The 26,035-nt window shown below is 58.0% G+C and overlaps 1 protein-coding gene across 5 annotated transcripts in view; it reads right to left on the minus strand.

Annotated features, from left to right (window-relative positions):
* Positions 1 to 26,035, minus strand: part of GSE1 (Gse1 coiled-coil protein) — a 391,422-nt gene that overhangs the window by 154,175 nt on the left and 211,212 nt on the right. The window contains exon 1 of one of the 5 annotated variants that reach the window (XM_031436599.2): positions 21,375 to 21,415. The exons of the other annotated variants lie outside the window; for them this stretch is intronic. Coding sequence (XP_031292459.2) covers positions 21,375 to 21,408 — 34 coding nt within the window. The 5' untranslated portion in view covers positions 21,409 to 21,415. Of the gene's footprint in view, positions 1 to 21,374; positions 21,416 to 26,035 lie in introns of those variants that run through there. 5 annotated transcript variants of the gene reach the window in all.

Consider the following 26,035-nt stretch of genomic DNA (forward strand, 5'->3'; position numbering starts at 1 on the left):
GCCTCAATCAGCGCCTGCTGCCCACATGAAGGAGCCCGGGCAGCCCACCCGAGGCTCAGCAGGGAGGGGCGGGGAGGCCCCACACAGGGGGAGCCACCACACAGCGGCTGAGAAAGCTCCTCCCGCAGCAGAGAAGATTCCCCCAGGATGGTGGCAGCATGTGGCACCCACGGGAACCACCTGAAGCAGGGCTGGGGGAACCGGGCGGCCGGAGGGAGACCGAGAGGAGCCTGCCCTGCGGTCGGGTCCAGGGTGCGGCCCCGCCCCGACGAGAGCGGGCAGGCTCAGGCAGGAGCTAATGGCTGTGCCCCATCCAGCAGACTTGGCCGGCATTAATTTGACCATATATACACACGCTAATCAGCTGTAACTGTGGCACCCAGCTCAATTCAAATTGATTTACTGAGCCTGGAAATGGATACAAATGTGATTAAAGGCCTTTTATTTTACATAGGTTCTCTATAAAATGATCTAAATCAATTGCCCGGCAGGCCCCATGCTATTACTGCACAGAGCCTCCTCTTGTATTGATGGACACCGTGCTCCGGGCTAGAGCGGGGGTGTCAGCAACACTCTCCCGCCCGGCCCTGGGATCGAAGTTGGACGGTGCAGCACCGGCTGGGCTGACCTGGCACCTCCAAGAGGGCAGCAAGGGCAGGTGGGCCAGGTGGGCAGGCCTGGGAGCCGGCTGCCATCAACACGGCAACAGCCTTGAGCGCCTGTTGTCCGTGACACCCGCCTCTGGATCTCTGGGGGGGCAAGTTCGTAAGCTAGGCCTCCAAGGACGCTGCTGGAATGGATACCGCCTGCCACATCCCACCCATGGCCCCTTTTCACAGATGAGGAAACCGAGGCCAAGGGACGCAAACCAGTGAGCAGAGTCCTGGACAGACGGGTTTCCTGGCTCCCGGGCCACCCAATCCTTCCATTAGAGCCTCCCCACCCCAAGTGAACGCTGAATGGAGCCGTGGTGGTCTCTTCCAGCAAAGATGGAAAATACGAGGTGTTCCTGGAAGCCCCAGCCTGTGAGGGGCACTCAGCATGGAGCAAGGGACACAGTGGGACACCCAGCACAGGGACCACCAGGCAACATCCAGCTGGGGGCTTCAAACAACAGAAATTCATTCTTTCACGTTCTGGGGGCCACAAGTCTGAAACTGAGGGTTCAGCAGGGCCACACCCTCCCTGGAGGCTCTAGGGAGCATCTTTCCTGCCTCTTCCAGCTTCTGGTGGCTCCGGGCATTCTTTAGCTTGTGGCCGCCTCCCTCCCACCTTCTCCCCTGTGTCTGTGTCTCTCTCCTCTTCTTACAAGGAAGTCGTTGGATCTGGGCCTACTCCAGCCCGACCTCATCTTAACTTGATCACATACGCAAAGACCCTATCTGCAAACCAGGTCATATTCTGAGGTTCTGGGTGGATATGAATTTTGAGGGGACACTATTCATCCCAGTGTAGATGGGCTCTGAGCCACAACACTAGGGATACGGTTGGGAAGGGTCCACCCTTTTCTAAAGGAGGCCCTCGGCCGCTTAGTAACTGAACCCGCGAGGCCAGGCTCACAGCAGGTCCGAGGGCTGCACCTGCTTTTTGGAGAGGTGATGTGACACCCCCATCTCTGCCCCGGGGCTTCTGCAGCCTGTTCTGAGCACCTACAGAGGCAGGACGGCTGCTCGAGCCACAAGCCCCTGGCTCCCTGGCAGGCTCCTTCGGCAGCTGGGAGGAGCCCACGGAACCTACTGAGACGCAAGGGCAGCTGTGGGCAGGAAACACCTTGAGCACCTGCCTGCAGGGTCCTTGTTTAGAATGATCACATCAGCCCTGCTCCAAAGCTCATCAAGACAGGGTGTGGGGCCTCTGGGGGCAGGAAGGTGGCTTCATTTCCAATCCACAGCTCTGCTGCCCAGGACAGAACACCCTAGCCACAGGTAGTGATTTGAATTCAAAGTTAAATTTAATTAAAATTAAATAAAATTTGAAATTCCATTCCCTGGTCACAAGAGCCACGTGTAGCTCTAGTGGCTACCACGTGGGACAATACAGACGTGGAACATTTCCCACCATGTAGAAAGTTATACTGGACGGGCATGCCAGACTGTTTTTTTCTTGTGTATTTTGTACCACGGGCAAAAAGAATCAAAGCAAATTTAAAAAAAAAGGTAATAGTGAAAAACACGAACGCATACAGAGCTACTGATTTCCCAGTACTCCAAGTCCAAACCCTGGGGGGCTTTAGGACTCAGTGTTCTCACCTTTCCTCCCATCACTGACCGAACTGTACACACTCTCCAGGGTCTAGCCCCTGGCTCGACTCCAAGAGGTCATCCACCCACCGCTCCCTACTCTTCCCTAATTCTTGCCCTTGCCCATTTCCCTGATCTGCTCAAGCTCCTCCACAAGGCCCTCCTCCACAGTTTCAAAAACTGCATCCTCTGTTCTCGGCCTCACAAACTCCTAGGCATACTTCAAAACCCCATCAAATTCACGGCCTCTGGGAAGCCCGCTCCTACAACATCTTGTACTTCCCTTTCTCATGATGTCTCCCTCCACGAACCTGAGTCACTTGTGCACCTGTTTTCCTCTCCTTGGCTGTAACCAAACTCGTCAGTTTAATGCCTGGTAGAGAGCAGGGGGTCTGGATGTGCTGTAGGAGGAAGAAACCAGAATTCTCTCTCAACTAGACCCAGAGTTTCCTGCAGCCTAACCCTGCCCAGAGCCCTGAGGACCATGACAGGTGTCAGCTGCATGAATAAATGAATGAGTGGCAAACAGAGTCCAGGGGTCAGGTCCTACACCCTCCCTCCAGACGCTGAGCACATGTGTGAGCACACAGTAGGAGCTTCATAAACGGAGGGCAGCAGACAGGCTGAATTAAGTGGGGAAAAGAATGCAAGAAGACGAGGAAACAAGAGCTAGAAGGACCATTAAGACAACGAGGTGGGTGGGGCCTGCGTCCTCTGGGAGGACAGACCCCTCCCTGGGAAGCCTGCTCCACAGCTCTGCTTATCCTCTGCCTCTGTCCACGCGCAGACAGCCAGGTGGCCATCGCAAGGTCACGGTGAGGTTGGGCACCGGCTCCCTGTATCACTGAGGGTCATCTTTCCAGGCTCACCTTGCCTGCTCCTGCTTGCAGCCTCGGTGGCCGGGCAGCAGCGCCATCTACCTCCTGATCCTACTGATGCTGCCACTGCCCTACAGAGACCCGAGAAGTGACGGGGACACAGAGGGCATTGGGGACGGGTCACCACAGCCTGAACAACACTTTGTGCAGCTAGAAACCACAGCCTCAGGGACTGAACCACCATTAGCCAGAATGGCTCACAGAACTCAGGGGAACACTTTACTTTTCCCACTTATCACTAACGATACAACTCTGGGACAGCGGATGGAAGAGATGCCTGGGGCGAGGTCTGGGGGCAGACACATAGCGTCCACTCCCTCTCTGGGTGCATCACCTCCTGACAGAGGACGTGTTCACCAACCAGGAAGCTCTTGGAACTCTAGAGATCAGGGATTTTTGTGGAGGCTTCATCACATAGGCACGATCGATGATTAACTCACGCCCCAGCCCTCTCCCCTCCTTGGAGGATCGGGGTGGGGCTGAAAGTCCCAAACTCCCAATCCTGGTCCTGGTGACCAGACCCACCTTGAGGCTGTTCCCGAGCCCACCCAGAGTCGCCTCATTAGAACAAAAATGTTCCCATCACCTGGGAAACTCCAAGGGGCTTTGGAGCTCTGGGCCGGAACCAGGGCAGAGACCAAATATATGTTCCTTATGACATCGCACTTCCCTCCCTCCTCTCCCAGGGGCACAGCCCTGGCCTCTGAGCGCCTGGCTCCCGCTTCTGTTCTATTCAGGGCTGCACGGGGATCCCCCTGTGGGCCAGACTGCAGCGTTCAAGCCCCGCCTGCCACCACCAGCTACGCCTCCTGGGCAAGCCGCCGAACCTCTCTGTGCCTCGGTTTCCTGGCCTAACAGAGATAAAGTGGGAGGGACCATGAGGTTGCCATGGGACCTGGACGCACTCAGATGTGCCCGGCTCACAGAGAGCCCTCCGTCAAGTGTTCATTAAATCAACTCGCCCAGGGTACCAACAGACCTGGCCTCACCACAGCTGGGGCCAGTCCTGCAGCCCCCACAACTCAGGTCTGCAAAGTCAGGGTTTAAACAACTTCTCTCCAGCCACGTGGGATCAGCTGGACGAGCAGGAAGGTACAGCTTATGAGGCAAGATGAATGCACTCCTTCTGGGTGGAAAACTAGGTCTGAGTTCACAAGAACTTTCCCTGGGGGTGTGGGGTGGAGGTGCTGACGGCAGCCAGGCTCACGCAGGAAGTGATGACTCACGCTGCTCCCTCCCTGCTTTCTGTCCCCTCCCAAGTGGACTCAGAACCTCCCAGAGTCTCAGCAGGGCCCCTGTGCTGGGCGCTCAGCTAGCACCTGGCAAACCCCTCACCCCCACCCTGGAGGCGCACCCATGCCAGCCAGCCACAGGGAGCCACAGAGGGTTCCGCACAGAGGCAAAGCGACATCACTCCAGAATCGCGAACTTTTCAGACGGAAGAAACATCATCTCCCTGAACTGAGCCGCCTGCACTCGAGGGCTACTGTGACTCGTGCAAGACCACGTGACACCGAGGACAGTGGGGGAGAGGCAGTGCCGCTCCTGGGGGGCTTCCCAAGACTCGTGTGCATACGTGTGTGAGAGGAGTGTGAGTGGACGGGAGCATACGTGCACATGGATGTCTGTGACAGTACAGGTGAGTGTGTCAGTGTGTGCACCTGCGTGTGGTCATGAGTGTGAGAATGTAGGTGCATGGGGGGTTGTAAGGGAATGCGTGTGAGTAAGAGGGGACTACAGTGTAGAGGGGGCTGGGCGGGGGTGGGTCCCATTGGGTGCACCTCACTGTCAGGCAGACCCCCTCACTCATCTGTGAAATGGGGCCACGATCCCTCCCCAGCCGGTTTCAGGGCAAGAATAGGGGCTTGTTGAATCCAGGCCTTGGGGGGGCTCCTCCCCTTTTCAGTGGGCATGTGAGGGGCGGGGGGCCACAAACCACAGCTCCTAGGACCCCAGCCCCCTAGGGACAAGCTGGGTAGGGGTCGGGTGGGTAGGAAAGGCAGGGCAGGGGTCAGAGCGCAGAGGGCAGCTCCTGCTGGCCGGCTGTCCCCAGGGAGGGTGGCATCAGGCTCCCAATTACAGGAACAATTAGGGCACGCGGATGCACAGCCAGCCGCCTTGGCGCCACCGCGAGAGTGACAAGCTGGCCCCCGGCGGGCTGTGAGCCGGCTCTAATCCCGGGAAGGCTCTCCAGTGTTAATGGTGCAAGCAGGCTCATTAGCTGTAATCCATCTGTCCTTAATGCGGCGGTGGCGACGCAGGTCTGCGGGATGAAGGATGCCCTCCCAGGAACAGCAGGCGGGCACAACGCTCAGAGGGGCCGCCCCTCGCTCCCTCCTTCCCTGGTCTGAAAAGTGAAATGAAGGCAGGGGTGCAGGTACAGGGGAAGAGAGGACAGAGCCCCCACCTCTGATCTGAGAACCCAGTTGCAAAGGTGGGACCTGGCCATACTCCTGCTAGGTGACTGAGGGCAAGTGGATTTCCCTCTCTGGGCCTAGACCGTCCTCTGGGGAAAAGCTGGGGCTAGTATGGATGCCCACAGGGCACAGGAAACCATGAGTGGGCGGCCTTGGGGTGCCTGTCTCCGGGCTTGGCTGTCCCTCACTTGTCTGGAGGCGTATGGTGGCGTGAACATCACCCAGAATGTTCCGGATGGTTTGCTGACAACCATAAATCTCACTTTGGCCTGTGATGGAGGAAATGACCCTACCACACCATCTGGGCAGTGGGTGCCCTGGCAAGGGGCCTAAGACAGGTGCTGGGGAGTCAAGGTTGACTAAGCCTCAGGCTTGGCTCAGATGCGGCCGTGCCCAGGCAGCTGCAGGTGCCCTAGGCCCCAGGGGCGGGCCCAGGGGAGGTGGCACCCCCCACAGGCTGTCATGGCAGAGCAAGCAAAGCCCATGAGCTGGAAGGACTGCCCAGAGAGATGAGGAGGTGAGGGGTAGGAGAGGTGGCTGCAGAGAAAGAGGGGCTGGGGGCTCCAGGGGGTTCTGGGCCAGACTGCCTGATGTGAGTCCCCACTCTGCTGTGTGAGGTGGGGAGGTTAATTAGCCTCTCTGTGCCTCCATCCCCCTATCTGTAAAACAGCAAGTAACAGTGCTCCCCGGAGTGTCACAAAGGTGACTGGATGTGCATGAAGCCGATTCCAACAGGGCCGGCTCTTGGTTGCAGCCACATCAGCCACCACCATCCAAGCTGTAGCCTCTCCCCGGCTTCTGTCCCTCAGGGCCACTGCTCTGATTTCCACCACGCCTGTACACCCCCAAGTTACACACTTATTACGCCTTCAGATCAACCAGTTGTTCTGTTTCTGGAGGGATAATTTACAACAACTGATTTTTTTTAAAAAACAATTTATGTCCAGAAGGAAGTTGCCAATCACCAGGGGAAAGAAAAGGCACCACCCTGTCCTTGAATCCTCCCGGATCCTGTTGGCTGAGCCCAGCTTGTTCAAAGGGGATTAAGCAAAGGCTGGAGCGTGTGGGGCCCACAGACACCTGCCGGCCTTTCTCACCGCAGGATCAGGAGGAAACAGCAGAGCGGGGGAAGCCACAGGGTGGTTTTGCTTAAGGTTACATTCCTGTAGGACACACAGCAGTCCCAGGCCCCCCAGAAAATCGCATGGCATGGGATGCCACCTTCTGGAAATCCATGGGCCTTCATGGGTTCAACGTCACAATCCCTAAGACTTGGGCCACCTCCTCCCTTCATTCCGCCAAGCCCGGAACGCTGGATTCCAGGCCGGGGCCCTGCTTTTGAAATGCCCCGGCCTCAGCTGCCCAGTCTGGAGAATGGGGGCACTCGATCTATCCCTCTCCTTCTGGCTGTTGGGGGGTTTCAACCAGCCCCCAGGTCTGAAAGCCCCTCTGTCCTGTGTGGGTAAAGGGGCTACCAGCAGCGGAGACGGGCCCAGAAGCCAGCTGGCCACGGACGGGAGGAGGGCTGTTTCCCCGATGTTCTTCAATTATTCAAACAATAACCGCACCTTTATTTAAAGTCTAGTCTTGCATTTGCTGCATCCGGCGGCGACAAGCACCAGGGCCTGCTGGTAGATTTACACGGGGACAGGCTCCTTCTCAGAAAGTCAATTAATTAAGCAAACACTTCTAGGAGCAGCTTCTCAGGTGTGCAGCCGGGAGGTCCGCCGCCTCTGGGACACTCGATCCCATAGGGCCTGCCAAGCAGGCGGGGACAGTGGCCCAGGGCCGGGCGTTGGCTGGTGGAAGAGAAAGGGCACAGAAACTACTGTCCACGGGACACCTACTAGGTGCTGGGCCTGGGACAGCCTCTCGGGGCTCTTCTGGCCCTCACACCCAGCCCCTAGCCTCTCCAGTGCACAGATGGGGGAAACTGCGGCACAGAGTGGTTCAGTGACTGGCTCAGTGGTAAGTGCTGGGGTGGAGATCTGAGCCCAGCCACCTGGCCTTGGCCCTGCCCTGGAGCTGAGCCTCAGCTGAGCATTGATACCCAGGCACCCGGCACCTGCCAGGCCCAGCTCAGCAGTGTCCCTCCTCCAGAAGGAACACGCACACACTTTCTCCCTCTTACCTGGACTAACGGTACCACCCAGGCAGCCCCCAGAGTAAACGCAGTCCATGGGCAGAGACTTCTGGCATGTTCTGGGCCTGGACCACTCACCTCTCTGGAGAACAGCAGAAGCATGGGAGGGAACTGAGTTTACAAAGCCCTTCTGCAGCCACCAGGGCCTCCAAATGCATGGGACAACCAGGAGGGCTGTCAGCAACAGCAGCTCCATTTTTGGGGTGAGGATGTGAAATCCAGAGGTGAAATGACTCAGGCCAGTTCCCCTGCCTCCAAGGGGCAGAGTCAGGGACCAGGTCTCCAGACACCAGGCCACTAGGCCACAGGGCGAAGGGCCAGCCTGTCTGAGGAGGCTGTTAAGCATGGTGGCTAAGGATGCAGATGTTGGGGTGGGGGTCAGATTGCACCCCAGCTCTGTCACTTCCCAGCTGTTCTCCTCAGGCAAGCCACAAGTCATGACTCTGGGCCTCAGTTTCCTCATCTGTAGAATGGGGATGAAAACAGAATCACCTCCTCGTTTTGGTCGTTATAAGAATAATATAAGTGCAAAATGAAGCACGCAGCATAGGGCCGTCCTCACTGCACCTGTTCTGTGCTTCTCAGCACATCTCCCCAAGTGCCAGCATCTAGGGTGGGTGTCCTCCAAGACGCATTATTGGCTCCAGCAGCAGAATTAGCGGCATCAAGGCCAAGGGAGGTTGCCAGGCCCTGTCTCCGCCAGCTCCTCGCAGCTCCTGGACACTGACCGCACCAAGCACTTTCAGCAAACGCACTGAATTTCCAAATCCGGCACCTGCGCAGGCCAGAGGACTTCAACCCAGCTGGAACATCTTGATCAGCTCCCCACTTTGAAGGAAGAGGAGTCCATCTACATAGGACTAATTTGAGTTTCTTGCCTGGGGTTCCTTTTACCTCGAGTATCTTTCTATCCTCTCCTTATCCACTAAGAAAACTCCTACACACCCCTCAAAACTCTTCTCAAGCATCACATCCCTCTGCAACCCCTGACACCGAGTTACCACTGCTACTTGCTTGTCATCTCTGAGCCTGATGTGTGCCTCTCTCATCACAAGAACCGCCGACCATGAGCCAGACACTACAATGTGCCCTTTATGTGGCTCAGTCAATCTTTCAAAATGGGAAATGCCATTTCTCCATCTGCCAGATAAGGGAACTGACATGCAGGCTGCACAGCCTGCCAGTGGCAGAGCCTGGACTTGAACCTAGGAAGTCTAGCTCTGATCTCAGGGAGGTGGCGCTGTTTCAGGAAGAGCCAGTGTCAGGATTGGCTGGAATTGGTGAAACAACAAGGGGAAAATCGCCGAAATGAGGCAGGAGGCCATTCGGCCTAGGGAGGAAGCAAGGGCAAGCCAAAACACAAATCTGAAATCCGAGGAGAGGCAGCGCACGCTGTCCCAGGAGATGGGTGGCAGAGACCTGTGGTTCCTGCACGCGCTGCTCCCTGGGAGACCCGCCAGTGCTTGCTCGGCAGGGAACCCAGCTGCTCCGGGCGATTATTATTTCAGAAGCAGAGGGAGGTGGGTAGAGGGCTCTGGGCCTCAAGCTGAAACCTCAGGGAGCGGGTGCTGGAGGTGCCAAGCAGAAAAATCAGACTGGGGGTCAGGGACCCCTCCGATGGTGCCCGCCACCCAATCTGGCCCCTACTCTTCCCTGGGAGCTTTGGCCGCCGTCACCGCCTGACACACCTGCTGTGAAAATGACACCTTTTGGTGAATGGTCCCTGCTCTGCCTCCTGAGACAGCAATCGGACACCACACACAGAGCAGGAACAGGCAACAGGCCTCTGATCAGCATTGGGCGGGGGGGCCTGGGGATTGGAGTGGGGGCCCTGCTGGGCCTCCCAGGAGCAGCAAAGTTAGAGAGGTTGGCTTAGGAATAGGGGGGCAGCAGTAGGGATCCCCAGGGACCTGTGAGCAGGCAGGGGGTGGGGGTGGGGATGGAGACTTGCAGAGATTCCAGACTTGCCCCAGTAAGAAACCAAGACAGAGGCTCTGAAAGACTGCATCTCACCTTGCCCAGTGGGCCCCTGAGATTTCTCTCTGTCCCCGTCCAAACATCTGCCTCTTGCCTGAGCCCCAACATGTCAGGGTTCAGGTAGCAGCATCTGGAGCCAAAGTGTCCAAGTTCAACTCCTGGCCCTGACACTCAAGGCCCACGACCATGGCATTTGCTTGGCCTCTCTGTGCCTCAGTTTCCTTATCTGTCAGATTGGAACAGCACCAGTCCGCACACCAGCAGGGTGTTATGAGAGGCTAGAGATTTCAACCCAGGGCTCAGGACGGCCAGGGGACACAGGAGATGCTGAAGAAGTACCACCCATCACTGCATGTCATCTCCAGCCCCTGCCCCCACCTCCCTCCCATCTGGAAACAGAGCCTGGAGAACCGCGACAGGAAACAAACCCTGACGCTGTAGCCACAAGTGAGGGCCCCCGGGCCTCAGTTTCCCCGCCGAGCACTCGGCATGATAACAGCCCGGCCTGGAGCTGCCCGGGCCTCTGTGAACTGGCTCCAACCAGCACTGGGCACACAGCGACACTCCACGGTGAAGTTGGACGCCCGCAGCCACCCCCACTGCACTCAACGCGAACAGGAAGTCTACTGAACGGGAGGGGCAGTGAGTGACGTAAACACAGGGAGGCCCAGGGATCTGAAAACGCGTCCGCACACATTCACACAGCGCTCTTCACAGGAGCCAAAAAGTGGAAACCACCCAAATGTCCATCCACGGATGAATGGATACACAAAATGTGGTCCATCCACATGCTGGACTATTACTCAGCTGTGAAAAGGGGTGAGTTCCTGACTCACACTACAGGTTGGATGAATCTTGAGAACATTATGCTCAGTGAAAGAAGACACACAGAAAGCCCCCAATTCTATAATTCCGTTTATATGAAATGTCCAGAACTAGTAAATCCACAGAGACAGAAAGTAGCTTGGTGCCTGCCAGGGGCTGGGTGAGGGAGGAATGGATACAGAGTTTCTTTGTGGGGTGATGAAAGTGTTCTGGAATGAGATGGTGGTGACAGTTGCACAACTCTGCGAATGTCCTAAAAATCACTGACTTGTACACTTTAAAAGGATGGTTTATATGGTACGCGAACTAGATCTCAATAAAACCACTAAGAAAGCCCAACTCTTGTAGCCTGTTCTCTGCCTGGAGAGTGACTCCCAAGGGCCCAGGAGTGACTCCTCTCAGTCGGCACAAGGGCAGGGGTGGAACAGGCAGAGGCACTCACATGGGGAATGGCCTGACCAGGGTGGAAGTTGGCCCCTGGCCAGGACAGCCTTGCTCACAAGCAGGCAGCACTTGGTAGAAGATCTCCCAGCTTTAGTTTTGGCTAAAGAGTCAGGAAGCACATAAAACAGAACATCTACCCGGAATCATTTTTGAGCACCTCCTGCATACATGCTCCAGCTGCTAGGCATGATGGGCCCCGAGCCAAAGAGCTGACCCAGTCCTTGCCCTGGTGCAGCCCAGCTTAGCAGGGAGACAGCCGGAAGCACGGTGTCATGTGAACACACCCAAACCAAGCAGACCCAGAAAACGGGCTGGGAAACTCTCGACCCAAAGGAAAAGTTGGAGTCAGCAAGGAACATCATTACAGAAAGCGGGACCAGCATGTGCAAAGGCTGTGAGGCAAATGGGAACATAATGAACTAAAAATGGCTGGTGAGGCTGGACCCAGGGGGCAAGTGGCAGCTGTGAGGACCTAAGTCTGGGACGATGGAAATCTCCCTGCTCCATTCTGCACCCTGAACACTCAAGGTGTCCCCTCCAGACCGTGACAACATGGAGCTGAAAGCAAAACCTGCTGCCCAGGTTTGCAGCCTGCCCGCCTCACTGGGGACAGTCAGATGTGTGTGTGAGTTGGAGGATTAGAAAGCACAGGAGACCCAACTGTTCGCAGTTTGCGATTCTCTGAACGTCATGCGATCCTGCCAGGCCCTTCCAAGCTGCCAAGGAGCCCCCTCCAGGCATCTCAGGCCTTCATGTTCTGACAGGAACCCTCACAGGCCTCAGGAAGAGATAATTCCCACTGGGCTGCCTCCTCTCCCTTCCCAGCAGAAGCGAGATGCCCTATTTCCCTCCCAAGAGAGCTTCCTATCCGGGAAGCCACAGGCCCAGGCACCCAGACATGGGCTCCTGCAGCCACAGAGAGATGTGAGCCAGCAGCCCCAGATTTATAAGGCCCCAAATTGCCCGTCTTTGCAGACAGACCATGGTATGCTACAAATCAAGCAGCTTCCGACGGCTGGGCTGGTGTTATAAACAATCACCCCTCAGCGTAATCACAGGCTCTGAGACGGAAGCCTGTCTCCCTCAGCGTGGCAGGCTGGAAGACAGGCCCCCAGCCTCCTGCCCTCACTCACCCTTCCGTGTCTCAAGGGGCAGCAGGTGACTCGGCCTCCATGAGTCTGATGTGACCAGAAATAGTCCTCCCTGTGGGAAGGAAGAGCCCCCTCAAAGCAGTCTCTGGGCCTGGCCCCCTGTGGCCTGGTGACCACGGCCGGAGAGGGTCAAGGGACCGTGGGGCTCCCAGCGCTGATTAAAGATTTAGCAATACTCTTGTCTACGCTCGCACTCCCCTACAAACTGTCCTGCCTTGGCTGCCCCAGGTTGGGGACCTGGCTGGGAGGGGCAGAGATGAGGAAGATGGAGGTAGAAGAACTGGGACACGGTCCAGGAGGGGCTGAGAAGAGAGAGGTCAGCGGGACCCCAGAGGCGGGTCAATGAATCCCTCGGGAAGGTTATGACAAGTTAAAATTAATTGTCCCTCGGCCACATTAGCTGTGGCATGGGGGACGTGGGGTCGCCCCTGATTCAATCAGGAGATAAATTAGAACCGTCTGGAAAAAGAGCCAAGAGGGAGCTTACACCGAAATTCAGACCCAAGGTCAGAGCAGGGAGTCGGTCAGCGCCAGGGGTACGTCTGATACATCAGAAGAGAGCAGGACGGCAGGACGGTGCAGTAAGAGCACAGCATCATTTCGGAAACTGGCACAGGACCTGGCAGCATCCTGCTCCCCCAGCCCTGGGGGGGGGCCTGGAGGCTCAGCTTCCAGGCAGAGGGCAGCCTTGGGGGAGAGAAGAGGGAGGGGGAGGGAGCAGGAGGAGGGGAGTTGGAGGAAAGGAGAGAGGGGGCAAGGGCCGGTGAGGGACGTGGGGGAGGGATGGGGAGCAGGGGTCACGGTCACAGGGTCACAGTTACGCCTTGGCACCCAGCACTCAGGTTTAGTTGTGGGAAATGCTGCAGAGGGAGAGGAAGTGCACTCTGGGCTGGCACAGCCCCTCCAGCGTCCCTGTGGCCCAGGGTCCCCACCCTCCTCCCTCCCGCACCTCCAGCGTTCTCCCTGCTCCCAGGAACAACAGCTGCCAGCGTGGTGTGGTGGGGTGGGGAGGAGGACGGAGGGAGGAGGCGGGAGGGCTGTTTAGGAAGACAAGACACTCAGAAATTGATCCGAGAGCGGGCTGCCCTGGGTGGGAAGCTGCACTCAGATGCCTGCTCTTCCCCGAAGGGGAGCCAAACCCAGGCCCCTTGTCACCTTCTCCAGCCGAGCTGACACCTCTCACCCAGACTTGTGCAGTAGCCAACTAACTTGCTGGTCCCCAGCTTCTGTCCTGGCCCCATGCTTCATGCTTCATGAGGCACCAGAGGACCCCATGAGAAGGGGGGCTGGCTCATGTCTCCCCTCTGCCCAAACACTTCCAGGCCCCCACCTCACCCCCTGGAAAGGCCAATCTTTGACACCACTGCACACACACACTTCATTCTCTCCACACCCCGCTGTCCCCATGCCTTGGCTTCCTTGCTGTTTCTTGAACACTTTGGGCAAGTTCCCCGCTCAGGGCTCTGCCCCAGCTGTTCTGCCTGGAGTTCTCCCCCAGGCATCAGCGCGACCAGCTCTGGCACCCAAAAGATAGGCCCATGTCCTTACCCCTGGACACCTGCAAATGTGGCCTTATCTGGAAAAAGGGTCTTTGTAGATGTAATTAAGTAAGGATCTTGAGATAAGATCGCCCTGTATTAGCTGGGTGGACTCTAAGTCCTATGAGAAGTGTCCACATAAGAGGAAGAAGATGCAGAGGGGAGGCCTACGAAGATGGAGCAGAGATGAGGCCACAAGCCAAAGAACGCCAGCAGCCGCCAGAAACTGGGAGAGGCAAGGATTCTTCCCCGGAGCCAGAGGGAGCAGGCCTGCGGGGCCTCAGCTTCTGGCCTCCAGAACTGAGAGGATAAACGTCTTATTTAGCATCTAGTTTGTGGCGCTTCATTACTGCCGCTGCAGGACAGCTCATCATCCTGCATCTGAATCCGGCAGTGCCCCACGCCCCCAACTTGGTTTTCACAGCACCTGCACTTTCAGACCACACCACAGCAGGTGCTGCTTCCATCATTTACCACCTAGAACAGAAGCTCCCGACTGGAAGGGTGCCTGGAGCCACCAGCAGCTGGAAGAGCCAAGGAAGGACCGTCCCTGAGAGCCTTCAGAGGGAGCAAGGCCCTGCCTGCACCCTGATTCAGGCTTCTGGCCTCCAGAGCTATGAGAAGACACATCTCTGTTGTTTGAAGACCTTCAGGTTGTGGTTTTTGTTACTCACACTCACCTTAAGCTAGTGATTCTCAGCTGTGGCCACTGTGCTCCCCAGGGGATACGGGGCAAGGTCTGAGACATCTTTGGTTGTCACAACTGGGGGATGTTACTGGCATGCAGCAGGCAGAGCCTAGGGGCTGCTCAGCGTCTAACAACACACAGAACAGCCCCACCACGAAGCCTCCAGCCCCAAACATCAATGGTGTCCAAACACCTTAAGATGTAACTACCCATGTGAAGATTTCTCCCCCAAGCTTAAGTGACAGCGTGACAAAATTTTCATTCCTGAGCCATCAGGGCCCATCCCAGGTCCAGCCACCTGCAGAGGCCTGAAACACGTGGGCTGAATGAATGATCTGAGAGAGCGGTGTGCAGCAGGGAGTAACAAAAAGTACCACCTCCATTCCTAGGCTGTGGCCACTGAGACGGAGCCACAACCTCTTTGAACGCCACCACGGTGCAGCAGAACCGTACAGTGGGCTAAGATGCTGGGAACCCAGCCTCTCCACTCAGCTCAGCTGAGGGTGAGGTCTATGAAGCCAAGGGGCCGGGCTGAGAAAGCCCAGGGAGGGCAGGCAGGGGCCTCCGACGTGGCTGGGCTCACCGACGTGCCACAGGGACCATTCAAGGAGGGAGCACCTTGCTCTAGACTGCCGACAGGAACCCTTCCCTCCTGCTGCCCCCCTCCCCCACCAGCATCAAGCTTCAGTGGGCTTGTGTGTCTGCCAGATGGCAGCGCGCTATGTGTCAGGAGATAATCGCTATTAAAAATTCACTCGGTTTTATTTTCCCTGTTTATTTTTTTAGGTTCCGTTTGGGCTCTCTGCTTCCTCCTAAAGAAGCCACCAAACTGCCACCCGCCACACTGTTTTAATTGTCTCTAATTAAAAGAAACATTGGCTGGGTCACCGGGGTTTCTCCACGCTGGTGGCTGGGGGGGCAGCCCGGTGGCCCTAGGCCCTGCCAGCTCGCCCACCCCCGGGGAGCAGAGTAGAGAGGTGCCGCCCTCCGCGGGGGCACCCAGCAGTCCACACAGACCCTGTCACTCACTCCTGATGCTTGGCAGGATTACTTTTCTGCCCCGAGAGACTCGAGCTCTGCCGGGCGTGGGTCACCAGCAGGATGAGCTCAGCATCCCAACCAGAGGCAGCCAGGGTGAAGATAGCACTGGGGCGTCCCAGGGCGCAGTGGCCAGGCGCAGAGATCTGGGCGGCAGCTCGGACCTGGAATGGCAGCTTCACCCGGGAAGGAGACTCAGATCCCAGCTCCAGCCCTGTCCGCCGGGCCCCAGGCAAGCCCTGACCTGCACAGGCCTCAGTTCCTACGTCTGACCGGGGCCAGATGCAGTTGGTCGGATGGCCGTTGGGACAGGCGTGAGTTAGATCTGCAGGGCTTGGCGCTCCGGAGCAATGGGCTGGGTGCGCAGGCGGTGAGGTCGGGTCGGGTGAGGCAGGCAGACACCTCGCCGGCCCCACAGGTCCTTTCAAGTCAAGGATTCGGGCACCTACAGGTTCCAGCATGTTCTGGGTGCTGGGGATACCTCGGTGAACAAACCAGCTGGCTCACTTTCTAGAAGAGAGCGGGAGGCGATAAACAGCTGAGCGCAGACGGGGGTCCTGCAGACTCTGGCTCCAGCACCCGGGAGCCTCGCCCCGCAGTGAGGCCAAGGGCGGATGTGGGGGCAGGGGAAGCGGCAGCATCTCAGGCTGGAGCTGTGCAAGAATCACAGGGCGGCGGCCCTGGCTCCGCTCCCCGCCTCGCCCTCGCCCTCCGGGGTCCCTGTCTCTTGCAGATGGGCTGCGGCCAGGGCGGCTACTGGGCCAAGCCCGCCTTCTGCTGTGCCCACTTTAGACAGGTCAGGCCTTCCTTCCCTCAGCCCAGCTCATTTCTCCTGTCTGAACTGGAGACCAGAGAGGGAAAGGGAGGTCCTAGCCTCCAGGGCTGGGGGATACAGGTCCCCAAAGCCAGGTCTGTATTCTCAGCCATGTCACAATACTGGGGGCCTTCGGTATTTTTTATATATTTTAAAAATATATAAAGGGGGGGATGATGGTGTACTAGTATCCTGGGGCTGCAAGAACAAGTGACTACAGTCTGGGGGGCTTAAAACAAGGGACATGTGTTCTCTCACAGGTCTGAAGACCAGAAGTCTAAAATGCAGGTGTGGGCAGGGCTCACTCCCTCCAGAGGCTCTCGGGGAGGACACTTCTTGGCTCTGCCATCTTCTGGCGGCTCCAGGTGTCCTTGGCTTGTGGCCCCACCCCTCCAATCTGCCTCCATCTGCACACAGCTGTCTTGCCTCTGTGTCTGTTTTCTCTTATAAGGATGTCAGTCATTGGACTTAGGATCCACCCAAATCCAGGCTGATTTCTTCTCAGGATCCTTAGCCAATTGCATGTTTCCCAGTAAGGTCCCAACCCAAGGTCCTGGGTGGACATGAATCTTTGGAGACACCATTCACCCCAGTACAGATGACCTGCAACGTCACCAGCACGCTAACATGCACATTCCCCTACTTTCCTTCCAGAGCTGACTCTTCGCCATCAGGAGGTGGGAGAGGTGGTCACTGTTCTCGAGGACAGTGAGGCAGGGAGGGGGCTGGGAGCAGAGGAGGAGAGGGCCATTCCCTGGCTGGAAGCTCTCTGAGGTGAGGCCGAGGACTGGGTCCTCCCACAGGTTTGGAAGGGATGTCAGCCTTGAAGTGGCTCAACTTACCTGCACCAAGGTCTGAGTGGCTGAGCCCGTGACTCTGGCACTGTGGCCTGGGAGGGGCCAGTCCAAGCCATCCTCATGGAGCTGGGGAGGCAGAGGCCCCAAGAAGGGAAGTGCTTGTCCAAGGACACACATGTGCACCTGGATTCTTCCTGTTCCTCCAGGACATCCCCCCCATTACTGTGGCCCCAGGATCCCTGAACACGGACCTACAGGAGACCAGGCAGGTGAGAGGCAGCCCACCAGGAAGACTCCAATCAAGGTGGGAGAAATGGTCAAGGGTTACTTCAAAAACCAGAGGCTGGGCAGAGAGGAAATGGTATCATGAAAGCAGGCGGGCCTAGGACCCCAGACCCTCCCACAACCACTTCCACATGCTTTCCTCCAGCACCCAGTGTCACTTTAGATGCAAAGAATTTCTCAGGGACCTAGCACTGGGGAGAGCTAACATTTACAAGGTAATCGCCATGTTCTAAGCACAGTTTACACGTATTAACCACTTAGTCCAACATCCTTAGGAAACATGGAGGAGGGAGATTTGAGACGTGTCTGAAAGTCACTGCCTTGGGGCAATTTGTTACACAGCAATAGCTAACTAGAACAAGACAGGCGCTACTGTTATTTCCCCTTTTATGGAGGAGGAAACAGAAGCACAGAGCAGTTAACTGTATTGCCCAAGGGCACACACCCAATAAGAGGCAGATCTAGACGCAAATCCAGGCTGTCTGGCTCCAGACTGGCACTCTGAACTGCTAGACCAGGCACGGGCAGAGGCACGTGCCCCACCTTAACCAGCAGCGGCCAGCATGGCCACCTGGCTGCTGAGGCTGTCCGGAGCCCAGGACCTGGCAATTAAGCTACCTGCTCTGCCCCATTTCTTAATTCAGTTCTTCCTTCCTGGTGGAGGGTCTCTAGGGAGGTTTTTTTCAAATAGGGCAAGACTTGTATGCGAACCTGGCAATGGCACATCTGGTTTACTTACTGAAAGACAGAAGCACGAATGATGTCCCTTCCATCGCCTCCCCCAAGGAGCCTGCACCGCTGGCAGACGTGTTGCCACCTGGCTTTCTCTGAAGGGTTTGCAAGCGCCAACCCCACCTCTCACAGTTGCTGACCCGAGGACCGACAGGCTCTGCTGCCAGAGTCTGCCCTCAGGGCCCTCTGAGGCCACAGAATCTCAGGGGAGAAGCCTGGTCCAGGTCCTCCAGGGCCTGCAGTGTTTCTGACAGCCACCGCCCACCCTCTGGGAGTTCCCATTCACCTGGGACCCCACTTCGGGAATAATCCAACAACCAAGACTGTGTGCCGCTACCTCCAGGCTCTCATCTCAACACACAAGGACAGTGCTCTGACGCCCCAGCCCCTGGCCCCTTGTAGAGTGGCCAGCAGCTGGGTTACCCCGACCTGGCTTTGGGGGTGACCCCACATTCAACAGCTGACCACATGGTCCCCCCAGAGTGCCCCGTTCTAACATTCTCCACAGCTGTCCAGCTGTCCAGATGTGAGCCTGACCTCTCAGCCCAAGGAGGGAGGGAGCTCTCAGGGCCAGGGCCTCCCCACTGTGACCAGTGAGCTGTCCCCCTGGGGAGACTTGGAAGCCATTTGAAGGTGTCCCCAAGGGTCCACACTGACTTGGATGTTACTCCAGTATCTGTGAGAGCCAAGCGCCCACTGTGCATGGAGGAAGTGGGTCCAAACACCGATTGGTCTCGCCAGAAAAATGGCAGCCCTCTAGTCATCTGGTAAGCATGTATTGGACACCTATGGCATACTCAGCATCTTAGGAGACTGAAATGAGAAGAAAAGGATCTTTCCTCACAAAACTCTTGTCTGACAGTAGAGAGAAAACACGCACAAAGGTATGGATTCCACCTAGAAAAAAATAACATGGGCCATGAGGACAAGAGGAGGCAAGAGAAATGATTAATGGCTGGGTGGAAACTGGAAGGCTTCTCAGAGGAGGTGGCCTTGAGGTTTGGGTAGACTGCAGAGAGAAACTGGAAGGGCTTTCCAGATGGAGGAAGAAGATAGTAGCAGTTGACATTTATTTACCTGACAGCACGCTGTCACTATCAGTAACCTGGTTGATGCATCTATTCCTGAGAGGGCAGAACCATTATCCCCATGCTCCGATGGAGACTGTGGCACAGAGAGGTTAGGTCACCTGCCTAAAGTCACACAGAAGTGAGGGGGGTAGGAGGATAGGAACTCGGGGGTCTGGCCCTCTTTGCTTTTGTGCTCCCTGCCTCCCGAGTGGCCGAGGCATCAGGCAGAGAGAGGAATGGCTGGGCACGGCACAGACAAGACGTGGGAGTCAGCTGGCCGGAGGGCTGGGGAAGGCGGGACCAGAGTGGAGCTCAGACTTCTCACGTGGTGGCTGCATCCTACAGGCACAGAGGGGCCGTCCGAGACTGCCACGGAGCAGCCACCAGATCCTGCCAGAGGAAAGGGCGCCAGGCAGCCACAGATGGCTAAGCAGGGACACGGCCCCCAAGTGGGACTGCCCGGGTTCCCATCGCTTCTCCCTCAGCCCCTTACTAGCTGTGTGACTCTTAGCAGTGAGGGTAACCTCTCTGAGCCTCTTTCCTCACCTGGAGAAACTAGAGAGCACAAAGCCAGCGCCTCCCCCCTGCAGCTGCTGTGAGGCTCAAGGTGTGACCGCCAGCAAAGGTCTCTGAGCCCCGGCAGCTGATGCAGCGCTTTTTCTACAGGTCCCTCTGGCCAGGTTCTCCCTCCACCCCTCCAGCTGGGCTTCAGGAACAAGGTGAGGCCCCTTCAACCCCACGGAGGTGGACTCTTTACCTGGGGGCTGGGGGCAGCGGGGATTTCACCTTCGAGCACCGTGGGCCCGGGACCCGGTCCACCTGGCAGGTGGTGGCGCACACCCGCGTGACCGCCATCCCCGCTCACCCTGGGGAATCTCAGGTGTGACGTGCTGGGTGACCTGGCCAAGGGCACACAGCCGGTGAGGGGCCTCCTGGGGCTGCCAAGGTCCCTCGGGGTGGGACCTCCGTGACCCCCCTCTGCCAGCCCTGGGAAGAAGGGTGATCAGAGGGAATGATGACAAAACACCTGAGTGAGATGGGAGTTTTGTAGGTTCGCCCAGCTGAAAGGGAAAAAGCCTCCCCCTTCCTCTAAGCTGCTGCCCCCACCTGGCCCCCCCGGGGAGCACGGGAAACCGCCTAAGCCGACATCTGACGGATGGGATTTGTTTTAAGCCCTTTCTACCCACTGCACTGTAATCATCCACTGTTCACGACCTCTCCATGAGCGACTCTTCCCCTCCCTGAGTTTTCAAAAGGCAAAAACCTTTAAAAGCCTCAGTTCAAACAGGCAGAGAGGCATACACAGAGACGTGGGGCTGGAAGGGAGGCGAGGCGGGGAGGAGGGGCTGGGGACCTCAGCAGGGTGGGTGAGGGGGTGGGGTGGGGGAGCAGGAGGGGCACCTTAGGGTCACCAGCGGAGGAGCAGGTCAGGATGCCCAGCCTTACAGGGGAGGGGGGAGCTGTGCTGATGCCATCCTCCTACCCGCCCTCTGTCACTGGCACCACTGTGAAGGGACCTCGGCAACCTGAGTTACTGTCCGTGGCTGACTTCCATCACCCCTTCTGCCTGACCTCCAGCCGAGGGCCTCAGGGCCTCTGCTGTCCCCACCACCACCTTCAACCCTCAGCGTGCAGGGATGCTCTAGGTATCTCTTGGAGACGTACTAAACCCTCTTCAGCGGAGACTGATGCGGACACTGCCCACAGCGGGCTCCGAGACAGCGCTGGCCCTCTCACTGACTAATTAGTGCACAGCAATGCGAGGTCACAGCCTTGATACCCTGAGAAAGTTCCCTCACGAGGAGGGCCCAGGGAGATGCTAGCACAGCTTGGGAAGGGGACAAGATGGATGAAACGTAGTTTAAGCCACACATCCCACCCTTGGTACCCTCCTGTGTGCAAGAGGGTAAGAAATCTCTCCCCCCTCCCCCCGTTGTTTCTTCCTGGATCTCAGCCCCCTGGTTTCCTGCGGGCCCCAAGGGGAGGCCTAGGTTAACACTCTCATCCCAGGGTTGCTAATTAGCCATGATATCGCAGACCCCTGCAAGGCTAGTGCAGGCCGACCACCTCCCCGGGACAAAATCTGAAGGTGATTCTCCATGGTCTCACCGCTACACCCTGGATGTCCCAGGTATGGCCAGACAGGCGGGGCTTTTCTACTTTAAAAAAGAAATCTACTGGCTTCTTTTCTGAGTTGACAGGAAGAGGAGGTGGCAGGCGGCGCGCCTGGGGGCACGTGCATGACCTGGGGTAATCCGGGTCGGCAGTCAGCCCCAGAAAGTTCCAGCCCAGTCCCTCCCCGTCTCCCTCTCCGTGGGCGGCGAGCCCAGCACTTACTGAGGTTCTGGAGCAGGGACGACCAGGTCTTCATGCCGAGCATGCTGTGCCGCCCTCGCCGGGGCCCGCGGGGACCGGGGGACTCTAGGAGGGGCCTCCCCGCATAGCCGGCGGCGTGGGCTCGGAGTCACCCAGCGGCGGGGCGTCCACGCGCGCTTTGCGCTCCTCCCGCCCGCTGCACGCCGGGGGCTGGGAACCCAGGGAGGTGGCGGGGGGGGGGGGCGACGCCGAGGAGGGGGGCGGTCACGGGACAGCCGGGATGCCCCCAGAGGGGCCCAGGAACTGAGGGGTTGGAGCCCCCGGGGACGCCTGTCTGCCTGCTGGAGGGCCCCGGGAGGGGTGCTGTGGCGAGGGGAGGGGGCGGGGGGGGGCAGGCCCGGGGCGCCCGGGAGCCCCGCGCGGCCTCTCACGCGGCCCTCAGGAGCGCCGCGCGCCCCCTCGCCCGCGGCTTCATGCACCGCCAGCCGTGGCTGCGCGGCCGCCTGGCAGCAACCATTTTATTCCCTTCCCGCTCGGCTGGGGCCGCGCGCCTCCTCCCCGCCACCTCCCGCGCGCCGCGGCGCCCCCGTCGTCCTCCTCTCTTCCCCTCCCCTCCCCTGCGCCCCGCCCGCTCCCCGGGCAGCCCCCGCTCCCCTGCACTTGATAACGCGCTTGTCAAGACTGCTGAGTTGTTCCTGACCTCTCCCCCGCCGCTGCTAATTAAGGCTCCGCCGTGACAGTTCAAGTGCCGAGCATCAAGTTTGCAGAACCAAAGCCTCTAATTGGGGCCGCTTTTCATTTCTCCATCCCGCGGGCTGGGGCTCCCCAGACCTGGGCACTGGCGCATTTTCCTTTTGTATTTTTCATCAGGGAAGAGGAGAAGGAGGAGGACGGGCACCAGGAGAGGAGGGCAGGCAAACAAGCAAAAGGCAGGTGGGGGTGCAGGGGAGCCACGAAGGGGGCCCTCCCTGCCCCTCAACAGCCAGTCAGCAGCCACAGGCCACCTCCCTCTGAGCCCACCTGACATCTTTTCTAACCCAGGGGTCTCTGAGCTCCCCAATTTGGGGTTGCCAGGAGCTGAGCCCCACCCGCAGGAGGCCACTGCAGGAACACCCCACCTCGCCTCCCTTCCACCCTCTGGGACTGTGGCAAGGAGGGACAGCCCCCACGCTGTGTGCTGGGGGTTGGGGGGACTGTAGCCCAGGTGCTAATAACCCTGCAGAGGCTGGGAAGAGACTGGCTTGCCAAGCCCCCTCCCTGGCTGAGAGGTGTGCTCCTCCTTACACCCCAGCTCCCTCCCAGGGGCTGCTGGCCTCTCCTTTCCAGATAAGTGCTGGCGAGCATGGAGCATCGAATCTCTTAGTGACTCTTCAAGCTGCCTTTCTCCTCCAACGCCTACTAAATCAAGCCGGCGCTGAGAGCCACCGTCTGGGAGGAGAGGGGGAAGGAGGGGCCGCCAGGCTTCAGGCTGGCTCTCAGGAGCTAGTGGAGGGCCAGGGGCTGAGATAAAGTCTCCCAGAGGAGGAGGAGGTGGGGGAGGTGAGCAAGAGGCCCAGACCCCACGGTGGAAGAGGAGAGTTAAGGGGCGGGAGGCGAGGGAGGCAGGCTGGGAGGAAACCTAGTGGGAGGTACATGAGGTCCCTGCAAGGCTGGCTGGAATGGCTGTGGCAGAGTAGCCTATTGGTCCAGGGATGCGGGCTGCTTTCCCCCAGAGTTGGCTAGAACTCCCAGTGGTGGCAGCAGCACCCCACCACCCTTGCCTTGCTGATGGCAGGAGGGGTGCCTGCCCTTGCTTATCCTGTGCAGGGCAGGCATGGGGAGACCAGCCACAGGGCCAGGAACTGGGTGAAGTTGTGTCCTGTCTGTGTCCTGGGGTCCCCTCCTCTTCATCCCACAGAGAAGATAAAGTCGAACTGATGTGCTCAAGGTCACATTAACCTACAGGGCCTCAGTTTTCTCAACTGTACAATGGGCACACTGGGCTAAATGACCTTTTAGAATCCTCCGCCTCTAAACCACCCCTTGACCCACATTAACAGGTCTCAGCCAAGTCCCCCTAAACACATTGGCAAAAGACATCAACCAGGGCAGTGGTGAGGGCCACCCTGGTCTCCCCAGGGTGAAAGAATGGTGGGTGGTGTTGGGTCTGTGCTGAGTCCCTAGCAGCCAACTGGGGGTGGTGATGATGGGAGACAACAGGAACCCTGGGAGAAGAGTCCTCAAGTACAGTTGTTCAAGTTGTTCACTGCACAAGAGTATTTGGCTGAAATGGCAAATGAGAGCTGAAACCTAGCCTTCACTCTGCTCATAAAACAAACCTGGGAATGGGTTCTATCTGCCTGGAGAAAGAGGCACTTTCTAATTTGTACAGAAGATCTGTGCGGGCTGGTGGTGGTTCTACCGCTGCTCGCTAAGTCCTACCCTCCTGGTTCTGAACCCCTTTCCTAGGGATAGTCTTCCCCTGCACTCTGAGAGAACAGACTGGGAGTACAACCTCCCAGGAAGGACACAGACTCTTAAAATCATTCAAAGTGGTAAATGATTGATTCCCATCTGTTCCCAGGTGCAGGTGTAAACAGGACAAAGGAGAGCACCAGGACAGTGTTTGGGGTGGGCAGGGTTGTTACCTTAGATAGATCCTGCCTGCCTCCTGACCTGGCCCCAATGCCATACTTTCAGGGTGAATGCGTTCAGGCGTTACTTGAAACCACCAAGCCAGCAGCAAGGTGTCGCATACAGTAGCAAAATGGAAGCAAAACAAAGGACCAAAAATGGCACAAGCAAACCTGAACACCACCTTGCTCCAGAGACAGGAGCCAGAGGGCACGGCCTCAGCCTCCTCATCTATAAGATGGGGCCACTAGTACTACCCTCCGTCCTGGGATGAAATGAAGCAATGTGCAGACAGGCTCAGAATGCAACCATTGTGCAGCGAGGCTTTATAAATGCTGGTTGCTATTATTATTGTTGTTCTTGGGAAACCAGGGGGCAATACCAAGCCTTAGGTCATATTTTCCCGGCTCAGGGATGCTCCCTCGGCCCCCATATCTGTCCCCCGTCCATCCACGCCGAAGCTGGACCCCCTGGAGGGCTGAGGCAGAATGACCCCCAGTCTGATTCCTGGGGGATGAGGACCTCACTGGCCTGCTCACATGGGGCAGGAGGGAGGGGCCGTGTGCAGATGGCCAGGGGGACCCTGGGATGGAGCCCAGCCCACCCCTGAACCTCACCCCACTCCTCACATGCCCAGAGCTGGGGGCTTGCCGGCTCCTGGGGTGATGACACATTTTATCCCGGTGAGGGAGGCGGCAAGGTCTGCCGGGCTGACCCTCTCAGGGACAGGAGAGAAACCCAAGATGGCCTGTATCCTCATCCCAGGTCAGAGGTGCCTTCACCCCTGTGGCCGCCAAATTCTTGGGATTCAGGAGCAGGCAGCTGCAGCCCAGGCCTCTCAGGGGAGGCCCGCCCGCCCCTGCTTCCTGGCTCCTGAGGTCGAGGCACACTTGCCCCTCCTCCTCCCACCCTGGGTCTGGCCAGCTCTGGGGGCCTGACCTTTTCCAGATAGGCCCGACAGGGCCTCTCCCCGCCCCTATCTGGCTGTTGGCTGTATATTCCCAGGGCTCAGGGGGCAAACCCAGCTGCCCTTTCTTTTGGGGTCAGAGGAAAGCAGGGGGCAGGAGCGGCAGGCTCACCTCCTCAGCCACCCCGGGCTGATGGCAAGCCTGGGACACCGACGTCTGAGGTTCCTGTATCAGAAGGCGTCTCGGGAGCCCTGTCAGCCTTTCTGGGCGCACGTGATTCCCTGTGGCTCAGCAGGGAAGGGGCTGTTCTGTCCTCGTGCGGTGAAGGGCGGAATGGTATCCTCTTTGGAAAACACAGCTTGCCCCGTGGTTCCCCTGGGGAGGGGGCCTGGCAGGTCTTCCCTCCAAGGCCTGGGTTCTTACAACAGCCTCCCAGCAGGCCTCTCGGATGCCAGCACACACCCTACTCCAATTTTCCCTACTACAGATGCTAGCTGAATCTTCTCTGAATACCACTTAGCCACCTCGAGTGCTTCACACACACACAAGGCAGAAAGCACTCCCTTTCCTGTCCTCGGGGTCTTTGGGGATTTGCAGGGGTTCCCGGTCCCCACCAAACTCCACACAGTGTGCAATGCTGGGCTGTGTGTGCTGAGGTCCCAGAAGTTTGTTAATTCCAGAGCAGAAAACGGGAAGCACTGCTCTGGCACGTGTCCTATGGCCAGTCCCTCCCTCCTGGAATGCCCTCTCTCCTGGACTCCACCATCGGTCCCCAAACCCAGACAAAGAGAACGCTGACGACAGTCCACAGTGTACCACACGTCCAACACACCATGGGACTGGCACACAGCATCTCCCAAAATACCATCCTGCCCTCCGCTGACCTTCCCCGAGGCCAGGCCTGTGTTAACTCAGCGGGACACCTGCCTCCCCTGAACCAGGCCAGGGGAAGCTGAGTCCAGGGGGAAAGTCAACTGCCCAGGTTCAAATCCCAGCTGTTACTTAACAACTGTGCATCCCCGGGCAAGTCATTAGCCTCTCTGAGCCTCAGTTTTCTCATCTAGAAAATGCATATGCTTCAAGCATCTCCTTGTAGGCTTATGGTGAGGATGACACAAGTTCACATGGGTTTGTAAGGCACATGGAGCAGGGCCTGACCCG

This window comes from Camelus dromedarius, chromosome 23 (genome assembly GCF_036321535.1).
Source record: "Camelus dromedarius isolate mCamDro1 chromosome 23, mCamDro1.pat, whole genome shotgun sequence".
Lineage (NCBI taxonomy): Eukaryota > Metazoa > Chordata > Mammalia > Artiodactyla > Camelidae > Camelus > Camelus dromedarius.